At 35.5% G+C, this 18,191-nt stretch overlaps 2 protein-coding genes across 2 annotated transcripts; both read right to left on the bottom strand.

Annotated features, from left to right (window-relative positions):
• Positions 1 to 2,219: 2,219 nt before the first annotated feature.
• Positions 2,220 to 11,138, bottom strand: LOC107037233 (neurofilament heavy polypeptide). The gene is made up of 4 exons (XM_015255672.1): positions 10,854 to 11,138; positions 10,000 to 10,245; positions 9,791 to 9,919; positions 2,220 to 5,699 (listed from the first exon to the last, which is right to left on the bottom strand). Exons 1-4 carry the CDS (start codon positions 10,962 to 10,964, stop codon positions 3,105 to 3,107), a joined length of 3,081 nt encoding a protein of 1,026 aa, XP_015111158.1. The 5' UTR covers positions 10,965 to 11,138; the 3' UTR covers positions 2,220 to 3,104.
• Positions 11,139 to 15,542: 4,404 nt separating this feature from the next.
• On the bottom strand, positions 15,543 to 17,651 carry LOC107037177 (perilipin-1). Its single transcript, XM_015255579.2, has 2 exons — positions 17,509 to 17,651; positions 15,543 to 16,061 (listed from the first exon to the last, which is right to left on the bottom strand). Exons 1-2 carry the CDS (start codon positions 17,569 to 17,571, stop codon positions 15,615 to 15,617), a joined length of 510 nt encoding a protein of 169 aa, XP_015111065.1. The 5' UTR covers positions 17,572 to 17,651; the 3' UTR covers positions 15,543 to 15,614.
• Between the last annotated feature and the right edge of the window lie 540 nt (positions 17,652 to 18,191).

Raw genomic sequence — 18,191 nt, 5'->3', positions numbered from 1 at the left:
AAAATGAAGTTTTTTGTGGTTATACAGGACAAAATCAATGGAGTCTGCGATTTTCTCAAGTTACTCCCCTATTCCGTTATATATTTCAAACCGTTCAATAGATCCCAAAGGTCCAGTGAAGAGTTTTAAATTTCACCGATGTATCCCCTTAAAAATGGATTAGTTTTTCTCAAAAACAAATGGACCCATAAGGCTGGAATTTTGGAGTTTGTCGAAATCAACACCGAATATATAACAAAATTTCATTTTTTAGAATTGTGTCAGCCGTTTATTCATTCATTCGTTCAATTTACAAAAAATTGGGCACCCGTACATAAACATACAATCCTCAAACTGCGTATTTTTACGTTTCAGACCAAGTGAAAATGTGAAAATTGAACGATTATGTTTCCATTCGGCAGCAAAATCAATCGCTTGCTGCGAGAAGTTCATAAAAGTTGTGATGAAGAATATGAAAATATTTGCGAGACTGGAAACCTTTAAGTTCGCGGAAAGTTCGACCATAATATTTTATCTACAGCAGTTACTTCAATTCACCTTAAGTTATAGAAGAAATCACATAGTAAACGTGGATTTTGATGGAATTTCTTTCAGACAACCTGCACGATCTGCAGAGTAAAAAATGTGAATATGTTTTCCTTATCACATAAAACAACAATTATAAATAGATATTTGTTCTCTCTTCACAGACAAAACTAATTACCGTCCCAACTAATTTCCACCGAACTGGACAATTACAAACATTCACATGCGACGACTTTTGAGTTAAGGCTCGGGTGGATTATCTTTCGAACGTGATCTTGGTTGTTTTTTTTAATTTTGATAATCTGAAATGATCTTCAATTACTATTCAGTTTTACATAGTCCTGGAGTCTTCAAAAATTATGATCGTACAATCAAAAAAAGGTTGAAAAAAAGTGGAACATTTTTTATTACAAAAATAATCATCGAAATCTTTTCAATTATGGCTTAAAATATTCGTTTGGGTGTTATTTCGGTCGAGTTCGAAAATAGTGGCCATCGCATTATTTCCTTTGAAATTATAGCCTCATTAGGGGGGGGAGGCAATCTTGGGCCGACATTAGCCCGACCCTAGCCCGACATCGACCCAACACTGGCCCGACACTGACAAGGTCAAGTCACAGTCAAGTCAAGGTTGAACTTCCCTACAAATCTGAAATTGATAACAAAAAACTCAATATGCACTTTTTTGTTTCAATTCAATTAATCCATTCGGAAGCAAATTGCTAATTTATTAGCAAAAACACTATACTCGATTTACACCTGTGCGATGGGCCACTTGTTTTTATTATACAATCATAACTTTTCGGGACTCCTGTGCGATGTAAAATCCAATGGAAATTGTGATATATTTTACATTACGAAGATGGAAAAACAATCGAGCCCATTTCGAACAAACGTTCGAAAGATAATACATTCGGGTTTTAAGCAGTTGCATTACGTCCTGGACACAGTACAAAGTCCTGGTATGTAGGCTTCATATGGAACGTTTCAATGTCCGATATACAAAACTTTTAGATGAAATAAAGCAATGGAATCGAATTCTTTGATTGTGATAAATTTGGGAATTATATATTTCCGCTATAAATATATTAATGTGAACTTATATGTATACTCCATATACTTAATAGATGAAATTATTTGAATGTTGTACTCGCAAATTTTTTACTAATTAGGGGATCTCTTATCAGTGAATTTTTCCCCGGAGATGAGCAAATTACTGTCCATTTCAACTTACTTCCCCTTCGATCCCAACGCACCAGTGAGGAAAAAAACAGGACCAGCTTGAGATTGTGGTTTCAGATTCTCGTTCATAATTCGGCTTCACGATTCCGACAAACTAATGGATTCAAAGTGTTGACAAATACTAACTTTCATTAAAAGATCGCAAATCTCCAAAAAATTGAACACTTACGATCCTTTGTCTCCCGAGTTTTTGTGCGTTTGTAGGAGTGCCTCGTTCCAACATGTGTACATAGTGTTTTTTACTTGGAAAATTTTATTTTGAAAACCACAAGGATCGAATGTTTTAATGGTGCAGATGAACATTTTCAGGCTACATTATTTGTAAGATTCCCTTCCTACAGCATTTTATATTACTACTATCGGAAACTTCGCGTATTCTCTACGGCAAATCGGATCTAAGAGAATTCAACTATCAAAAATGTAGGGATCTCGGAGTACAGAGTAGAATCAAATTTTAAAAGCACTTTGAAGAGCTCAAATTACTTTTATTCAATGATTTCTATTCGGTCATTTTTACATCATTCATAAATCAATCAAGACCTTCATATCATTCAGGTTTAATCTTAAATCAAGTTAATCAAATAACGCTCCCATTTCTCTCTTTCTCTCAAAACTCTGGAACTCTGCGTGGAGAAAAAAAAACAACAAACTCATAACATAAAAAGCGTGTAACTACCGAGTAACTAAGTTACGGTCATCTTTCATAGAAATTCGTGAGATGGTTACAGTAATCAAGTATTCATTTCATCGCATACATCTAGGAAACTCAATCAATGAAATTGTTGCCTTCTTGACGCTAAATAACGTGTAATAAGTAATTTCAACTAAAAAAATTTCTGTCTTTCGACATCAAAATCTGCAGATTAACCATGAGGGGATTAACTAATGTACATAATCAGTCGTATCTCCCGACTTGAATCAAACTGTTGTTTCTTTTTTTTAACTCAACGTGTGCGGAGGGAACACGACTATCTTAAGTAATTTTTCTAAAAGAACATACCGTCAATCTCCAATTTGAAAACATTTAATATTTTCAGATGGAATTCACGTGTTCCAGTTGGATTGAAAAATAAGACACTAGGTTATTAATCAAAATTCTTCTGAAATTCTCTGAGAGGCCCTACGTGTGTTTCTGATTGAAAATTACAGATACGTTGCTTCAGAATTTTTTTCCAGAGATACGAATTTTCCGCTAGACCACATCAAACTAATGAAAGCAAAACAATAATCGCAACGATAAGTCCCTCTTTTTTTGTCCACGGATTTCAAGATAAAAAAGAGATTATGCATCACGTTTAGTTCACTGCGTGCAGTGAAATGTATATTGTAATTATGAATTATGATACTTCTTTTTCCTCTGCAGCAGCCGCAGGGTTCAGAAGTGGCACGCGTGCGCTTTTTTTTGTCTCGTCCGTATTTAACACAGTGGTCTCTCCTGTCGCTTCTTTTCCAACAATTGTCTCCATTTGCCGTTCAATAGCATCCATGCTAGCTTCGTCAGCATTTATTTCACCCTCTGGTACTTTTCTCACATTTTCAGAGGAATCGTTCGCGCCCTCAGTTACTCCTCCATTTCCAGTAGTTTCTTTAATTTTCTCCCCATCAGGATTGGATTTCACTTCTTCAACTTTTTCCGCATGTTCACCGTTAGTCTCTTCCACAATTTTCGCCTCACTTTCTCCTTTCGAGACCTGTTCATCATCCCCGTTGAGCACATCATCTGGACGTGGCGGACTCAAAGGCTCAGCCTCTGGACTCTTTTCCTCATCACTCGTGCAATTATCATTTTCATTATTTTGTTCTACATTTTTAGGTTGTTCTCCTTGCTCGGTCTCTTTAACTGCTGCATCTGTACCAGCAACTTTCTTTTCATCTCCTTCTTTACTACGCTCTTCAGATACATTCTCATCAGCTTTCGCTGTTGTCTCTTCATCCGGAGGTGTTTCATCTTCTTTCTTCTCTTCACTGTCATCTGGTTGAGTTGATGGAGTGTCTTTATTTTTTCCATTCGTCAAATGCTGTACATCCTCCTTCTCAGGCTCTTCATTCTTCTCTTCAGATATCCCCAGTGACTGGGATTCAGTACCGGTTTTATCATTGTCAGGCTTTTGCGAATCATTTTCTTCATTTTTTTCCTCGGAAAGTACTTTGCTCTCATTCAATGCAGATTCTTCCTTCTCATCTGCATTCTTTTTCTCTGCCTCCTTGTCTGCAGCGTCAACTTCTTCAACTTTTTCATTATTATCTTTCGAAAGTTTTGTTGTAGTTTCCTCTTCGTGTCTTAATACTCCATCATTTTTGTTGGATGTGTCGATTTCAGGTAGTTTTTCAGATTCAGTCTCATCTTCTTTTTCACTTTTCTTGTCCTCGGTAGGTTCTGTTTCGCCTACAGGTTGCTTTACTACCTCCGAAGATTTTTCACTGCCTTTAGACTCACCAGAAATTTCAACAACTGAATCCTGCTTGTTCTTTGCATCATTCTCATCAGGTTTTTCATCATTTTCAGATGGCCCAGCATCTTTGGTCACCTCTAATGCATCAACGGTTTTGGAAGAATCTTCGATTCTTTCAGTTTCGGTAACTTCTGTTGCAAGATGTTGCTGATCATCTTTCTCCTCTTCCACCTCTTTTTCTGTATCTTCAACACTCTCAGAGACTGAGACTTTTTCCAAGACAACGCCGAGTTTTTTCGAGTGGCTTAACTGATGGGTCATACCTTCAACTTTGGTCTCAAATTCAGTACTACAAACTGTGCAAGTGTATGGCTGATTGTCTCCATCACTATCAACCCGCTGTTCATCTCCTTCAGTTTCCTCCGTATTTTGAGCCTCTTCGTCCTGCCCAGCCCCTCTCCCTCGTCTTTTTTGAGCAGGTGTTTTAGGAGATTTGTCCGTGGATTGAGTCTTAGTTTTTACATTCTTAGTCGAGTTTTTGCTGCTCTCGGATTCACTGGTAGTCTCTTCAGTATCTTCTTCAGAGAGTCCTGTAGATTCAGACGTTTCTGACCAATGCTTCGTTGGTTTTCTAATTCGCGTAGACCTCCTGGTCCCTTCTTCAGCATCTTCATGATATTTCTCTCTCTGGGACGGTTTTCTTGGTGCTTCCTCATTGGACGAGGCATTCTTGGGAGGATTTGCTTTCTTGGATGCCTTGGATTTAGCTTGTACAGGTGCCTTCGCTTTTACAGGAGTTTTATTTGTCTTTTTATCATCGATTTTTTCTGCCTCTGGCTTATTTACAGCTCTTTGTGCTCTACCCCTCAGTCGCTTGGGTGCTGGATCTGGAACTTCGAAGTTGTCTGAATGTCTACGTTTGGGTGACGGTCTGGATGCGTTACTTGAGGTACTGACAGTGCTCATAACACTCGCAGCTCTCGTCTCTCTTTGGGGAATAAACTCCATGTCTCGTTTAGTTTTCTTGATGGATTTCGTGTCATTCTCACTGCTCGATCTTTTTGGTACTTTCTGAGATTTTACCGGAGTATGATCCCCTTCTGAATCATCCGAGATAACGTAGATAACATTCCCTTGTCTATCTAGTTCTGTCTTGTTTGCATCTAGAGAATTCCTCCGATTCCTGGATTTTCCATCTGGAGGATTTATGAGCACGTCCTTCAGTACTACTGTGCAAAGTTTAGTGCTAGATTTGACGGGTGCGTTGCGTTGCCGTCCCTTGACCTGCTTCGCTGGATCCATGGATACCCAGCAATCTTTACAGAGTTTCTGTCCTGTCGTATGGAATCGGTACATATCTATGCCATTCTCTATCTTCATCTCGCACTTGTCACATTGTCGATCACTTGGGGAAGCTGAACGACTGACTTTGGAGTTTTTCTTCGTCGGCATCCTATTGATACTTGTATGTGTGACAGGGGTTGACATGGCTGGCAAGGCTACAGAAGTTGTCTTTCGTCTGATGACATTCACATTTACCTGGAACGAGAAACGACATTATGAAAATGATAAAACCATGATTTATTGTTCAAGCCAAGAGACTCAGTATATCTGTTATTATTACATAACTATAGACATAATATAACATAGATTGTATTATATTATATTAATTTATTTTATTGTTTTCTTTCCAATTTTTCTTTGCGGTTAGATTAAATTAAATTTATTGGATTCTACTCCCATCATAGTATACAAATTGTGGGAACAGTTTTTCTCATTTTCAAATGAAGAGATCTTTATGTTAAATAATATCAGTATAATATAATAATTCCTCTCAATGAAATCCGATCATGAAAATGAAAAATTTCGTTTTCACGATCTGATTTCATTTAGAGGAAAGGAGAAAAATGCAGGGAGATATGATCAGCAAGAAAATAAAAATTTCGATTTTTCAATGTCTCCGGAAAGTTTTAAAATTGACATATTTTTTCAAATAATGAAAGAATACCCATCAATTCAATTTCTACCCTCACATTTTGATAGAATACATAAAAAAAATAGCAAAGAATAAAAATCGGAAATGAACAATTTTATCGGATTAAGGCCCGGGTGAACTTCCTTTCGAACGTTATCTCGATTTTTTTTTTCATCTTTCATCATCTGAAATTTTGAAAAATTATGAATGAATAATCAAAAAAAAGTAGAAGAAATTCTTAATTTTTTTAAAGAGCATTTTTCACTTATATTCAGAATCAATTGAATAACAAGAAATTGAAAAATGTATCTGATTTACGGTGACAAATGGCGGCCTGTCACCCAATATCATGCAGGGGGAAGATTGATTTCGTAAATCTTTTCCCACACTGCACAGAGACATTTATTACGGAAAAGGCTCTTTGAAAAAAGTTGTAATATTTTGGAGAATTTTTTAATTACACTTTTACCTTTTATCACATAAAAATGACAGATCACTACATACCACTGTTTTGATAATTGAGATACCTAGCTATCACTTCCCATGAGGAGTTATTGTTTTGTTATCCACCATGGAAAATGACAGCTAATAGATAATTTGCCACAGCGAATCAGATATTTGTAATTTCCACTTTTTTCAACTTATTCTGAATCTCAATTAAAAACGCACTTTGAAAAAGTTTTGAATTTTTTATATTTTTTTTTATCATTCTATCATAATTTTTGGGAATTTCTACATGATGTACCACTCAATTGACAATTTTAGATTACGAAAGATAAAAAAAATCCAGATAACAATCGAAAGATAGGACACCCGGGCCTTAATATAATGTGATAGTAATCCGATGAAATTTATAGTCTCCAATTCTCAATTTCTGTCATTTATTCTAGTCATTCTATCAAAAGGCAAGAATAGAAATCGAATTTATAGGTATATTCTTTCATTATTCAAAACCAAAATCGATTTGAAAGTTTTTCGGAGACATTGAAAAATTAATTTTTTTAGTTCTTCCCATCCAATTTTTTGCATTTTTTAAATTTGTTCTCCCTGAAATATTGATGTCTATCTAATAAAATGGTAAAAAAATCCCTGACATCTAATATTTCGGGCTGCGGAATTGGCGTGGAACTTTTCATTTAAAAAGATATAGGTATAGTAGAGGCTTCGTATAAAATACCTTCGGGACAGTAGGAGAGTGGAATTCCGGGAACCCCTATGCCCCCACTACGCGCGCCCGTAGGGAGGAGAAATAGGGGTTCAGCGGGCTTCAAATAAGATACCTCGCTCGTTGCGGGCGAATTCAATGAAATTTTAATCTAGTCAATTTATACGTGTTTAATGTTTTGGATTTGTATCACCCGCGTTCCCTTTTCTCTCTAAACATACCCGCGCGTGGTAGAATGGCAGCTGATGTTGGGGGATTATTGGTGGACTCGAGAATAATCACAGACGAAAAAATAACGATTTTTCGATGGGAAAAGTGTAAAAAAAAATCGATGTATATTTCCATTACTTGAAAAAAGTTGTGTGACCCCCCCTTACGGTCATTAGACCCTCATGATCACTTCGTTCGTCCCTTCCGTTTGACCCTTAATACCGTTTGATCCTTATAACTACTCTCTTCCCGTTGAAAAATGACCGGGTCCATAGGTATCTTATAAGAAGCCCACGGAACATACATTTGGGAGGCGATAAAAGTGCCGAGAGTGGAGGGTACGCCTCGAGCGCTCGGAGCGCGAGGTATCTCATAGAGAGCTATCTTATACCAAGCCTCTACTGTACATAACAAGTTGATAAAAAACTAATGAATTGTTGGTTATACAACACTTTCCCTTTAGGTGAGACGTTAATATATTCTCAATATAATGAGAAAAAGATCGTTTCTCCGTTGACAACTAAAGTCGAGACATTGCTTTTTGGGACTAATTTGGTGACTTTTCAAAACCAAAAAGTCGTATATGCTGACAGATACGACCTTCTGTTTTTATATCTCCAATATGAAATTTTCGAGATATTTATTATAAAGTGTCCTCCAAATTGAATTAATCCCTCACGGATGGGGCCCTTTTGTTACCAAGCGTGTTGTACACTCAACACAGCCAGAATGCGATGACTTCTAATCAACGGAAAATTATGAAACCGATATGTAATTGAAGCTACAGTGTTGGGATCTCTGACGGAGGCGTGGCTTAATATAAAGCCGTCTCGTGGCGAAATAGAGAACGAGCACGGGCAGGTCGAACGGCCAGATGCACACGGAGTTACACGCTAGCCCTCATTTTTATATATTACTGTTATTAAGTTGACTGTGATAAAATGAGTTTCTATTCATGAGATTTGTAAATTTGCTGATACACATCCGAGAGCCAAGAGTTTTCGAGGTGGAGAAGGTTTACAAAAATTTCTCTGCACAATTCCGATTGTTTGTGGGTGATTGAGGTGGCAGAATGAGTGAAGGAACACTTGTTCTCTTCAGGTGAGTCATTACTGAATTGTCGTGTTCAGCTCTGGCTGTAATTCAAGAAATCAGTAATATATTTCGTCATATTTTTTTCAATTCATAAATTTCCAAGCTAATATTGGAAATCGCTTTTTTACTTACATGGCAAAAATAAATCCTCTTCAGTGAAATGTAAAGAACAAACTCTCATGGAATTCGACACTTTTCTGCCATCCTCAATATTTTAATCCAAGCAGTAAGTCTATCAATAATTTTTTCTTCACCGAACTTTTTAATTATTGTAACTAAATCCACGTTTTGGCGAGGAAAACGATAAAATCTAACTTTTGAATTACGATAAACTTTGCTGTTACATCCATACACACTGCAAAACGTTTTATTCTTATTTTTCCTCTCCGCAAACTCGATGATCAATAAAATGTAATTATACTCAATATTCAACTGAATCAATTAACTTCGATTATTGCAAAATATCGTAATGATAAAAACATCGAGCGAAATGATGTTTATTCTTGCGAGAACAGTTCTGGCTCCGAGTTCAACCGGAGAGCTGACAGCTCTGCGACCTGCCCGAACTAGTAGTCGATTGAACCGCTAGAGCGCGTGTGCATTTGCAAGAGACCCCAATTCCCTTTCCGTTGTTATTCACCGAGAAAAAATATTTTATCATTCATTTTTTCAAAATCTGATTTTTCCAATTGAATTGCATTCAGGCGAGCCTCATTGGGTTTCAATTATGACAATCATTTTGCTCTAGAGGATGACTATGTTGAACATGACCTTGGAAGAACATCTCCAATGATTATTGATTCTTCCTAAATTTCGTATTTTCTACAGGGAAAAATTTCAATTAATTTTTTAATGTTTATAATTATGCATGAGGGAGTTCACTCCAGGTAATAATTACCATAATCATCTTCTAGAGCAATATGATTGTGATAATTGGAACTTAATGAGAATTGCCTGCGAATGACTCGACTAGAGAATTATGATATTGAAAAAATAAATACTTTTCTCAAGAAAATGGATATTTGACAAAAATTATTTTTTTTCTCAGTGTTGAGTTACTTTTTTTCTTGGTTGAGTTACTTTTCATAGTTTTGGAAATAATCAATTTTGAAGAGAGTCATTCACATTTTCATGGGTCGATGCAACAATCTCGTTTTGACAATTTTACACTGGATTGATTCTTACCTTCGGAAGTTTCGAAAATGCATCACCACTCGGGGAATTATTCTTAGCGACTTTCTTCAGGTCTGATAGGACATCTAGCTGGTAACGGCAATATAAACACACTGAGAACGTCTTATTGGTCAAGGAGAACTGAAATACATTAGGAATTAATGACTTAGTATTACAATAGCAGTATCTGATGGATTATTGAGGATAATATTCTGCCTTACATCATGACCGAATAAATCCTGAACTTGCGTGAAAACATTGTTGAGCGCTTCATTTTGGAGGTCATAGATGAAACCCTTCTTCCCTGGCTCTGAGCATATGTTACAGTGACCTTTTTGTCGTGATGATTTTTTTGTGTTTTTTTCATCATGCACTTGGTTGAATTTTCCAATAAATTTATTGCACTCAGTCAACTCGTAAGCACATTTATAACATATTTTCGTCGATGGAAGTTTACTTTTTTGTACCTAAACCCAAAAGTGAAACATTATTTAACCTCATTGATCCATCCATAACAGTATAATTTGCCCTTTCAAAAATTTTTTTTTTCGTTTTTCTCTTAACTGAAAAATTACTCATTATTTTAGTCGTACTTTTATCCATATTGGTAACCCATTTTATTTTTTACTGATAAATACAGTTTTTTTATGAGAAATTTTCGCATACTTGTTCTTTTTGTGCTTTTGGTGTGAATACAAAATATGGAAATAAACATGAAAACGTTATGTTGTGATTTTCGAGGTTTTCCATCAATATAAATACAAAATGGCCGATAAACGAATAGCTGAAAAATGATTTTTGCAATGTAAACATAATTTTTCTAGTTACTCTACATGAAAACCAAATGCAATCATTTATTTCAATCCTCCAAAATTCGTGTTGTTTCTTCTTTTATTCGTCTGTACCGAACGGTTTGTTTGAGATATCTGTTGAGTACACATAACCTCAATCCAAAGTTGAATTTTTAGTAGAGAATTCAGAAGGTTTTGGTCACAAACCGGATACGAATTGAAAAAAAATGCAAATATTCTTGAAAATTATATGAACTGTTTGTTTTTATCCATTTTTTACTCACCTCCAAAGATAAATAGTTCTCAATAACATCACGAATGTCTTTGCCGTGAGCAAAAACATCCAGGAATAATCCCTCATCAGTTGCACAAATGAGACACTCCTGCTTCGGCATTTTTGTTACTTGAAGATATCAATTTTTAGATTGTACGGTGAATTGCTGATTACCGATGTTTCTAAATACATGGAGAGTTAGCTATTGTATTCCACTGTTTTTATGACGCTAGCAAAACACAAATATTGCTCCGAAGTATGCCCAGCACACGCGCAACAAATTGGCGGCAATATACCAACGGATGGAACATGGAGAATTCGATTTTTATCGAGTTTCACTGGTATCGATATACGCCGAGCAGTTCATTCAACGGTTCACTCGGGCTTCTCCGTACTGCGCGATATGTTTGTGACCTCATCAACTGTGGGAACGGCTTTAACCCCTCACGTACGGTGTCCCAAGAACGCATCTTGTCCCAACGGCCGGGAGGCTTACGTCGCCGCGCCAATTCCATTGTTTAATCAGCAATAACTTGAAAACAGGTGATCGAGAAAACTTAAAATAAAATGCATTGGATGAATTGAAATTTGAAATAAACGCCCTGAGAATTCTGTTTTTTCCGCATTCAAGTCACACCGATTTATCCTCCAGGACAATTTTTCGCCGAGATCTCCAAATTCGCTGAATTTATTGATAACAAATGCATTATTCAATGAATTGAAATTTGACTTGTGCCATTCGATAGGAAGGTCATCAAAGTATTTTCAGCAAAAATTCCAAAAATTTTCTGTAAAATTTCCTCGACAAACGAGATGATTGAATATGATTAAATCGGAGCAAGATAGTATTTTCATCCACGGCTTTTGTTAATATAAAAAAAAATAGAAAAAATGCATTGAGAAAAAAAATCAAGGAACTCACTGCACAGACAATTTTATTGACTTTCCAAATTTTTTTTCCAAATGTCAATATCTGTCTTAGAATTCGAGAAAATAATTTTTTACTGTGACGGAAAGGGTCCATACGATGTATGGACCCCGGGCGATAGGACAAGTTCGTGTCTCCATACATCGTATGGAGCCCGTTGGTGAGGGGTTAAGGGGTCTCCTCAGTAGAGCAAAACGCGGATTGGCGCGCGGGTGAGTGGAGCGTAAAATGGTTAAGTTAGTGAGGTTATTTTCCAGAGAGACGAAACATCAAACATGGCGTGTGTTGGATAGTGACAGACATCACGCTAATTATTTTTATCGTTAATTTATTCAACAAATTACTGGCAAAACTCGATGAGACTTCATTCCCTTATTGTTGAGAGTTTAATATAAATAAGTATAGCTTCCTTTGTTGGCTAGCACATTGTCAACAGGGTGAGGGGTAAGGGACAAAATTTCGTTCTTAAAGCCCATGTATAAGCAGAAATTCGAATGATTAATTGAAAACGAATGAAACGATAAAACTATTCAGAGTTTTTTTTACAATTTTCCTTTTACCATTTTTGATTATTATATTACATATTCAATTCGCTAGCACATTGTCGTTTTGTGGCGAAAATTACTGAGGAGAGCACAGAAAGCCACCGTTTCCTTGAAATTTTCAAACAAATTTCCTGCTCAAACTTATTACTATTTTTCGAACCCAAAGCACATTGACCTTCTTGCTCGCCTCCTGATGGAGATTAATGTGCTTTGATTTGTAAAAATATGGATAACTTTTGGCAGGAAATTTGTTCAAAAATTTGGATAATTCGCGGCTTTCTCTTACCCCTTAAGGATGTATTACGCCCTTTTCGCCAAAATTCACGTTTTTTTTTAAATTTTTCTGGTAAATTGTTGATCGGATTGACGTGAAAAAATATGCCGTTTTTGTGTTTTATCATTACTTAATGACTCACGAAATTTCATCATCGTGCAATCATTTTCCTACGTTTTTTCTAAAAATTTTTGGAAATTCACAAAACTTAGAAAAAATGCAGGAAAATGATTGCACTACCATGAAACTTTGAGAGTCAGTCAATAATGATGAAACGCAAAAACGGTATATTATTTCGCGGCAATCCGATCAATAATTTGCCAGAAAAATGAAAAACGTGAATTTTGGCCGAAAGGGTGTAGTACATCCTTAATTTCACACTCCTTTTAGGTATAATTTTGTATAATATTCGAAAAAAAATCATAACAATGCTTCAGTGGTATGTATTTTTACAATAAATACACACAACATTCATTCAACTCATTCGATGATACCAGTGTTATCCATTATTATTACTATTATTATTAGTTTTCAATTATTCTGATGCTTTTCCATAATAACAAACAAAGAGACGAGTAAAATCCGTATAAATTCAAAGCCAACTATTTAAAATCAAAATTCTTTCTAAGTACCCATTCATACGAAACAATATATTTCCCATAACCACGAGATACACTGAGAAAAACAAAGGTTTTTGGGAAGTACATCTTTACTTAGGTCATGAAACTCGCGGTTTGAAAATTATCAAGAGCAAAATATCTTGCACTAGGAAAAAAAACTTCCGTCAAGAAATTTTGTGCTTATCTTAATGACGAGGACGATTTCTTGATGACAAGAAAGCGATTTTTCATACCAAGTTAAATTGAATTGATTCATTTAATAGTTTTTAAGCCTCAGTTGTAAAACATTTTAATGCAAAAACTACTTGAATTGATTTGAGAACTCGTTTTCTTGATATATGAACCAATGGCCCTTATCTTACGGACGAGTATAAAATTTCTTGACGTACGATTTTTTTTTGCTTAGTGGGAGATATTGTGCGCTTGGTAATTTTCGAGCCATGAATTTCTTGATACAAGTAAAGACATATTTCTCAAAAAACACGTGTCTTGCCAGTGTGTAACAAGGATATATGATAATTTTGTTGCTTGTACTTGTACTACTAAATACAAATCCGCGAATCTTTATCAGGCGCGGACTATTGTCAGTGCTACGATTTGTCTTGGAAGAATGAAAAACTCGTTTCGTCAGATTGTACTGATTGTTCTGTTAAATTTATGAAGAATAAGGTTCACAGCTCAGGGAGTTTGTGTTTATGTGAACATGTGTCCAAAGGCTTCCAATTACTTCTAAACCTTGGATAGAAGATGCATAACCGGTTTTTCAAGGTCACTGAATAGTATGAAAAATTCTGACTGGCAATGTTTTTTTATTGTACTTTTTGATACTTCATTATATGTATTAACTTTTCTTGTTGGAATTTTGAATTTTCTGCGATTATTCGTTTCTATCGAGAAAGTGGAAAACAATGATATTACGTGAGATTCACGGACAATAGCGTAATTGCTTTTATATCACATAATATTTATTCTGGATGGAAACATTTGATAGAAAATAGTGTCGGTTGTTAAGGTGTTTCGTGCAAAAAAGATAAATAATAACATTCATCTGGAATTCATGTAGAATGTTTATAATCACAATTGAATTATCTATGAATTTTCCTAGAATTTTTTTAGATTTCCTTTTCAAGTTATTAAGGAACTTCCGCAGTAAGCCTAAAAAACATGGGAGTGGGGATGAAGATTGTGCACTCTAACCTTGTTTTCTTCTTCCATCCTTCAATGTATAACCCCCGAAAACATGATGATTTTGACGCACATTTTTAATAACTCATGATTCCTGTGGTCATGAAGAATGAAATTACAGTAATGTATTTAGGAAACGTGTACGATCATAGGTATTTGGATTCTCAATGCATTTTCCATGCTCGTCATTCCTAATTGAAATTCTAATCCTCTCGAATGAGTTGACTGAATGTTGTGTGAAATTAAGGATCTTCTCGTGTCTCGTAAGGCTTTGTACAAATGATAATTTTAATTCTTTTCTCCACACAAATCGATATGAGAAAAAAATTCTAAAAAAATTAGAATTTAGAGAGAAAAAATCCCGGACCGCCCAGCTGGGATTCGAACCCGGGTCTCCCAGTTATGCACCGGGCAGTCTCCCAACTAAGCTACGTTGGGGGTTCTTCATTTGTTGTCTGTGATTATTAGACAGCCGAAACGAGAAACTAGTATCCCTTGTTTCGCATAAAACAAAGATTTTTCGGGAGCAAAATACGTATGGGAGTATCGAATAACGAAATAGTGCTAGAAATGACATTTCTTGCGTGTAAAGAGAATGCAATTTTTTTTAACTACTAAATCTATTTTTGCGACAAAAATTTTTCATTCCGGCGCACTCTCTGCATATTTGGCCCAAAAAAATCCTTCTTTGATCATTTTCAAAAAACTATTTTCTTGGCACAAGTAAGACTTATTTCAGAACTTTGTCGTTTTTCTCTCAGTGTAGTGTTTACCTTTTTACGTTTAACTTTCTGAAGGAGATTGCTATCTTTCCACAGATCAAAGAACCTTTTTTATTTCCTACAAGTGTTGATCGCTGTTGTTCATCACAATGAGTGTGAAGTGGGAATTTGCGCACTCAGCACGTGATGAAAAAAAAAACCCACTAGGATAGGCAAAATCGCTACGACGATCGTCTTTACAAGTTGATAAGTACTAAATCAGAAATGAATTCAATCGCTCCGTTTTTTCAGAAGATATCGTTGAAAAAAGTATTAGAATAATTCTTAAGGTTCATAGAACATGAACAAATCATGAAAATTTCTAATTTGATGTTTGGAATCATCACAACAACCCTTTGGATCAAGACGTTAAAAAAATGCAAAAATTCTCAGTTACTATTTTATTGAAACTATGGATTCATAATTTATAAAATTCTAAACAAAAAAATCTCCATCGATTATTTGTTTGGGGGTTCTTTTGATTCACCCGGAGTTTCATCAGCTTTGCCAAGATTTTCTAATGTGTCTCGCACAGTTTCTATAATAGAATTAGAGTATTGGACTGTTGAGTCTTTCAACTGCGGTACTTTTTCCTCTAGGTAATCAATACCGCCACATATCGCGGAGTCGATGGTTTTTAACGGTTCTTCTAGAGCATTGCCGATAGTACTAGTAACTGGGTTCATTATTTTCGCTCCTTCCTGCAAATGTTCCTCCGTGGCAGTCAGAATGGATTCAACTGTTGCATGAGATTTCTTCAATGAGTCGTAGGCTCCTGAAACCGTCGATGTCAAACCGGAAATTATGGGAAGATTTTTTATGCGAGTAGGAAATTGAAAATTTGGCTCTTCAGTGGACTTTTCAGTGGGAGTCGGTTCATTATTTCCGGATATTAGAGACGATTGCTGGAAAGAAACACCTTTAATCAATTTTTAATGTTGCCTTTAGATGAGACATATTTGTCATCGATCTGGTTACCCTAATTACTTGCAAAATGTAATGTCTTCGTTTTTCTCCACTTCTTTTAATAGCAAACTGATGGACAGTTAGAATTTCGCTTCAATTATTCTAATATCAAATGATCCATTCATCTAAAATATGAGTGATTTTGGATGAAATTAAAAAATATCCGCTTTGCAGCCGGACAAGAAAAAAAATAGAAGTGGCTCTGAAAATTTTCCTCTAAAATCACTCAGCTTTAGTTGACTCAATGGTTAGTTAGTGGCTAATTGGAAACCAATTTTGTCCTACAGCTTCAGGTATTTCGTGGGAAAAAGGTAAATAATGACATTCATAAATTTTCACATTTATGAATTTTCCTAGAATTTTTTCAGATTTCCTTTTCAAGTTATTAACGATTAAAGTCGCTTCTGATACATGGGCTCTGATGGAGCTTTTTTGTTTAGCATGAAACTACATTATCAGCTCAGACGGTAACGCAGTTTCATGCTGAACAGAAAAATCTCCATAAGAGTCTATGTATAAGAAACGATTTCAGCAGTTAATAACTTGAAAAGGAAATCTGAAAAAAATGTAGGAAAATTCGTAGAGAATCCAATTGTGAATATAAACATTCTACATGAATTCCAGATGAATGTCATCATTTACCTTTTTCGCACGAACCACCTTAACGTACTTCCCCAGTGAGTTATACTTGGTGAAAATTTCGCAGTGAACTGAAGACCTAAAATTTGGATCATATGTTGTTAAGCACATGTGAAAACGATTTCCAAAATTCCAAGTATTTTTTCCACGCGAATTTTTGAGATCTGCATCGACAAAAACTTAAAAAAGACAAAAATTGAATGTTTGACGATGGATAGCTCAAAATTTTTTAGGCTATACTTTCAAATGAAAAACAAACTTTCAAAATTTTGAGGCAATTTTTGATGTACAGAATTGGCAGATTCGCTCCAATAAAATAACTTACATCAAATTTTGAAATTCTTGATGGTTTCTATTAAATATTTTCTGCTAAACATTTCTACCAAGAAAAAAATTCAAAGAAGCTGCAAAATTTTTCAATAACATTTTTTTGCGAATGCGTTCGTTTTTTTAAATAAAAGTTGTTCGTGCGAGTATTCTCGGCAACCTCAAAAAATTCAAAGGAATTCGACTGAGTACTCCTTCAGGTTTCTTCCCCTAAATCAATTGATGAATCAATAAATCATAATTTTCCGGTATTATGCCTTCGCGCTTCGGCCAAATGTCAATTTCATTGTCATCGAAAGCTACCTTTTTGACCTTCAGACATTTTAAATTTACGTCAATTTGGGAACCACATTCGATAACATTTTGAAGATCAATTTTCTACTACTGAATACGTAAGTTGGAAAATATAAAAATACTAACGCGATAAGCGATGTTAACAAATTTGGAATTTGTTTGTTCTCCATCACTGCTCTTTTCTTCCATTTACGTTTAACTGTAAGCAAAGTGCTGTCGGAATAACCGAGAAACTCAGAGTCCAAGATATTCTAAAGTTAGACTAATCCGGATGACGTCAAATGTGCACAGTACGGTTTATGCCTCGGTTCCACCAACTGCATCTGTGAATATCACTTTTCTAGTGTCATTGATAGTGTAATTAGCTTGATATTGCTAGAAAACAACTCACAATGGTCTAGTATTTGTTATCCAGGTTATATTCTGGTGAAATTTTCATAATTCTCTTGTCGGACTATTTTCATGTGCAACTGGCATTTGTTATAGCAATTTTCAGGCAATCACTATTTGTACTAATTAAAAATAAATCTCTTGAGGAAGATAGTACATTTCCTCATTAGGACGAAATAGTACATTTTGTGATTAGGTCGAAAAAAACTTTTCTGGCGAATGTGAGTTTGCGGCCCGAGCCGAAGGCACTATTGACGAAAGGTACTGTTTCAGCCGTGTGACGAACAATATATTTGGAGATGCGTGCACGGAAAAGTCCACTTTTTTCAACTTGAAAAAAAAAGAGTAGAAAAGTATGATTTCTTCAACTTGTTAAAAAAAAGGTTTTTTAAACCTTATTTTGAGAACTGTTGGCCGTC

Source organism: Diachasma alloeum, unplaced genomic scaffold, assembly GCF_001412515.2.
Source record: "Diachasma alloeum isolate Michigan unplaced genomic scaffold, Dall2.0 Dall_scaffold_00214, whole genome shotgun sequence".
Lineage (NCBI taxonomy): Eukaryota > Metazoa > Arthropoda > Insecta > Hymenoptera > Braconidae > Diachasma > Diachasma alloeum.
The sequence above is the reverse complement of the archived record's forward strand: the minus strand, read 5'-3'. Positions and strand labels throughout refer to the sequence as shown.

Bases quoted from the DNA above. Each gene is read 5' to 3' on its own strand.
- LOC107037233 (XM_015255672.1), bottom strand. From the start codon at position 10,964: ATGCCGAAGCAGGAGTGTCTCATTTGTGCAACTGATGAGGGATTATTC. The intron at 10,246-10,853 runs GTGAGTAAAAAA...TTTTGGGTTTAG, and splicing joins AGAACTATTTATCTTTGGAG to GTACAAAAAAGTAAACTTCC. The intron at 9,920-9,999 runs GTAAGGCAGAAT...AATGTATTTCAG, and splicing joins AGGATTTATTCGGTCATGAT to TTCTCCTTGACCAATAAGAC.
- LOC107037177 (XM_015255579.2), bottom strand. From the start codon at position 17,571: ATGGAAGAAAAGAGCAGTGATGGAGAACAAACAAATTCCAAATTTGTT. The intron at 16,062-17,508 runs GTTAGTATTTTT...GTTTCTTTCCAG, and splicing joins TTGTTAACATCGCTTATCGC to CAATCGTCTCTAATATCCGG.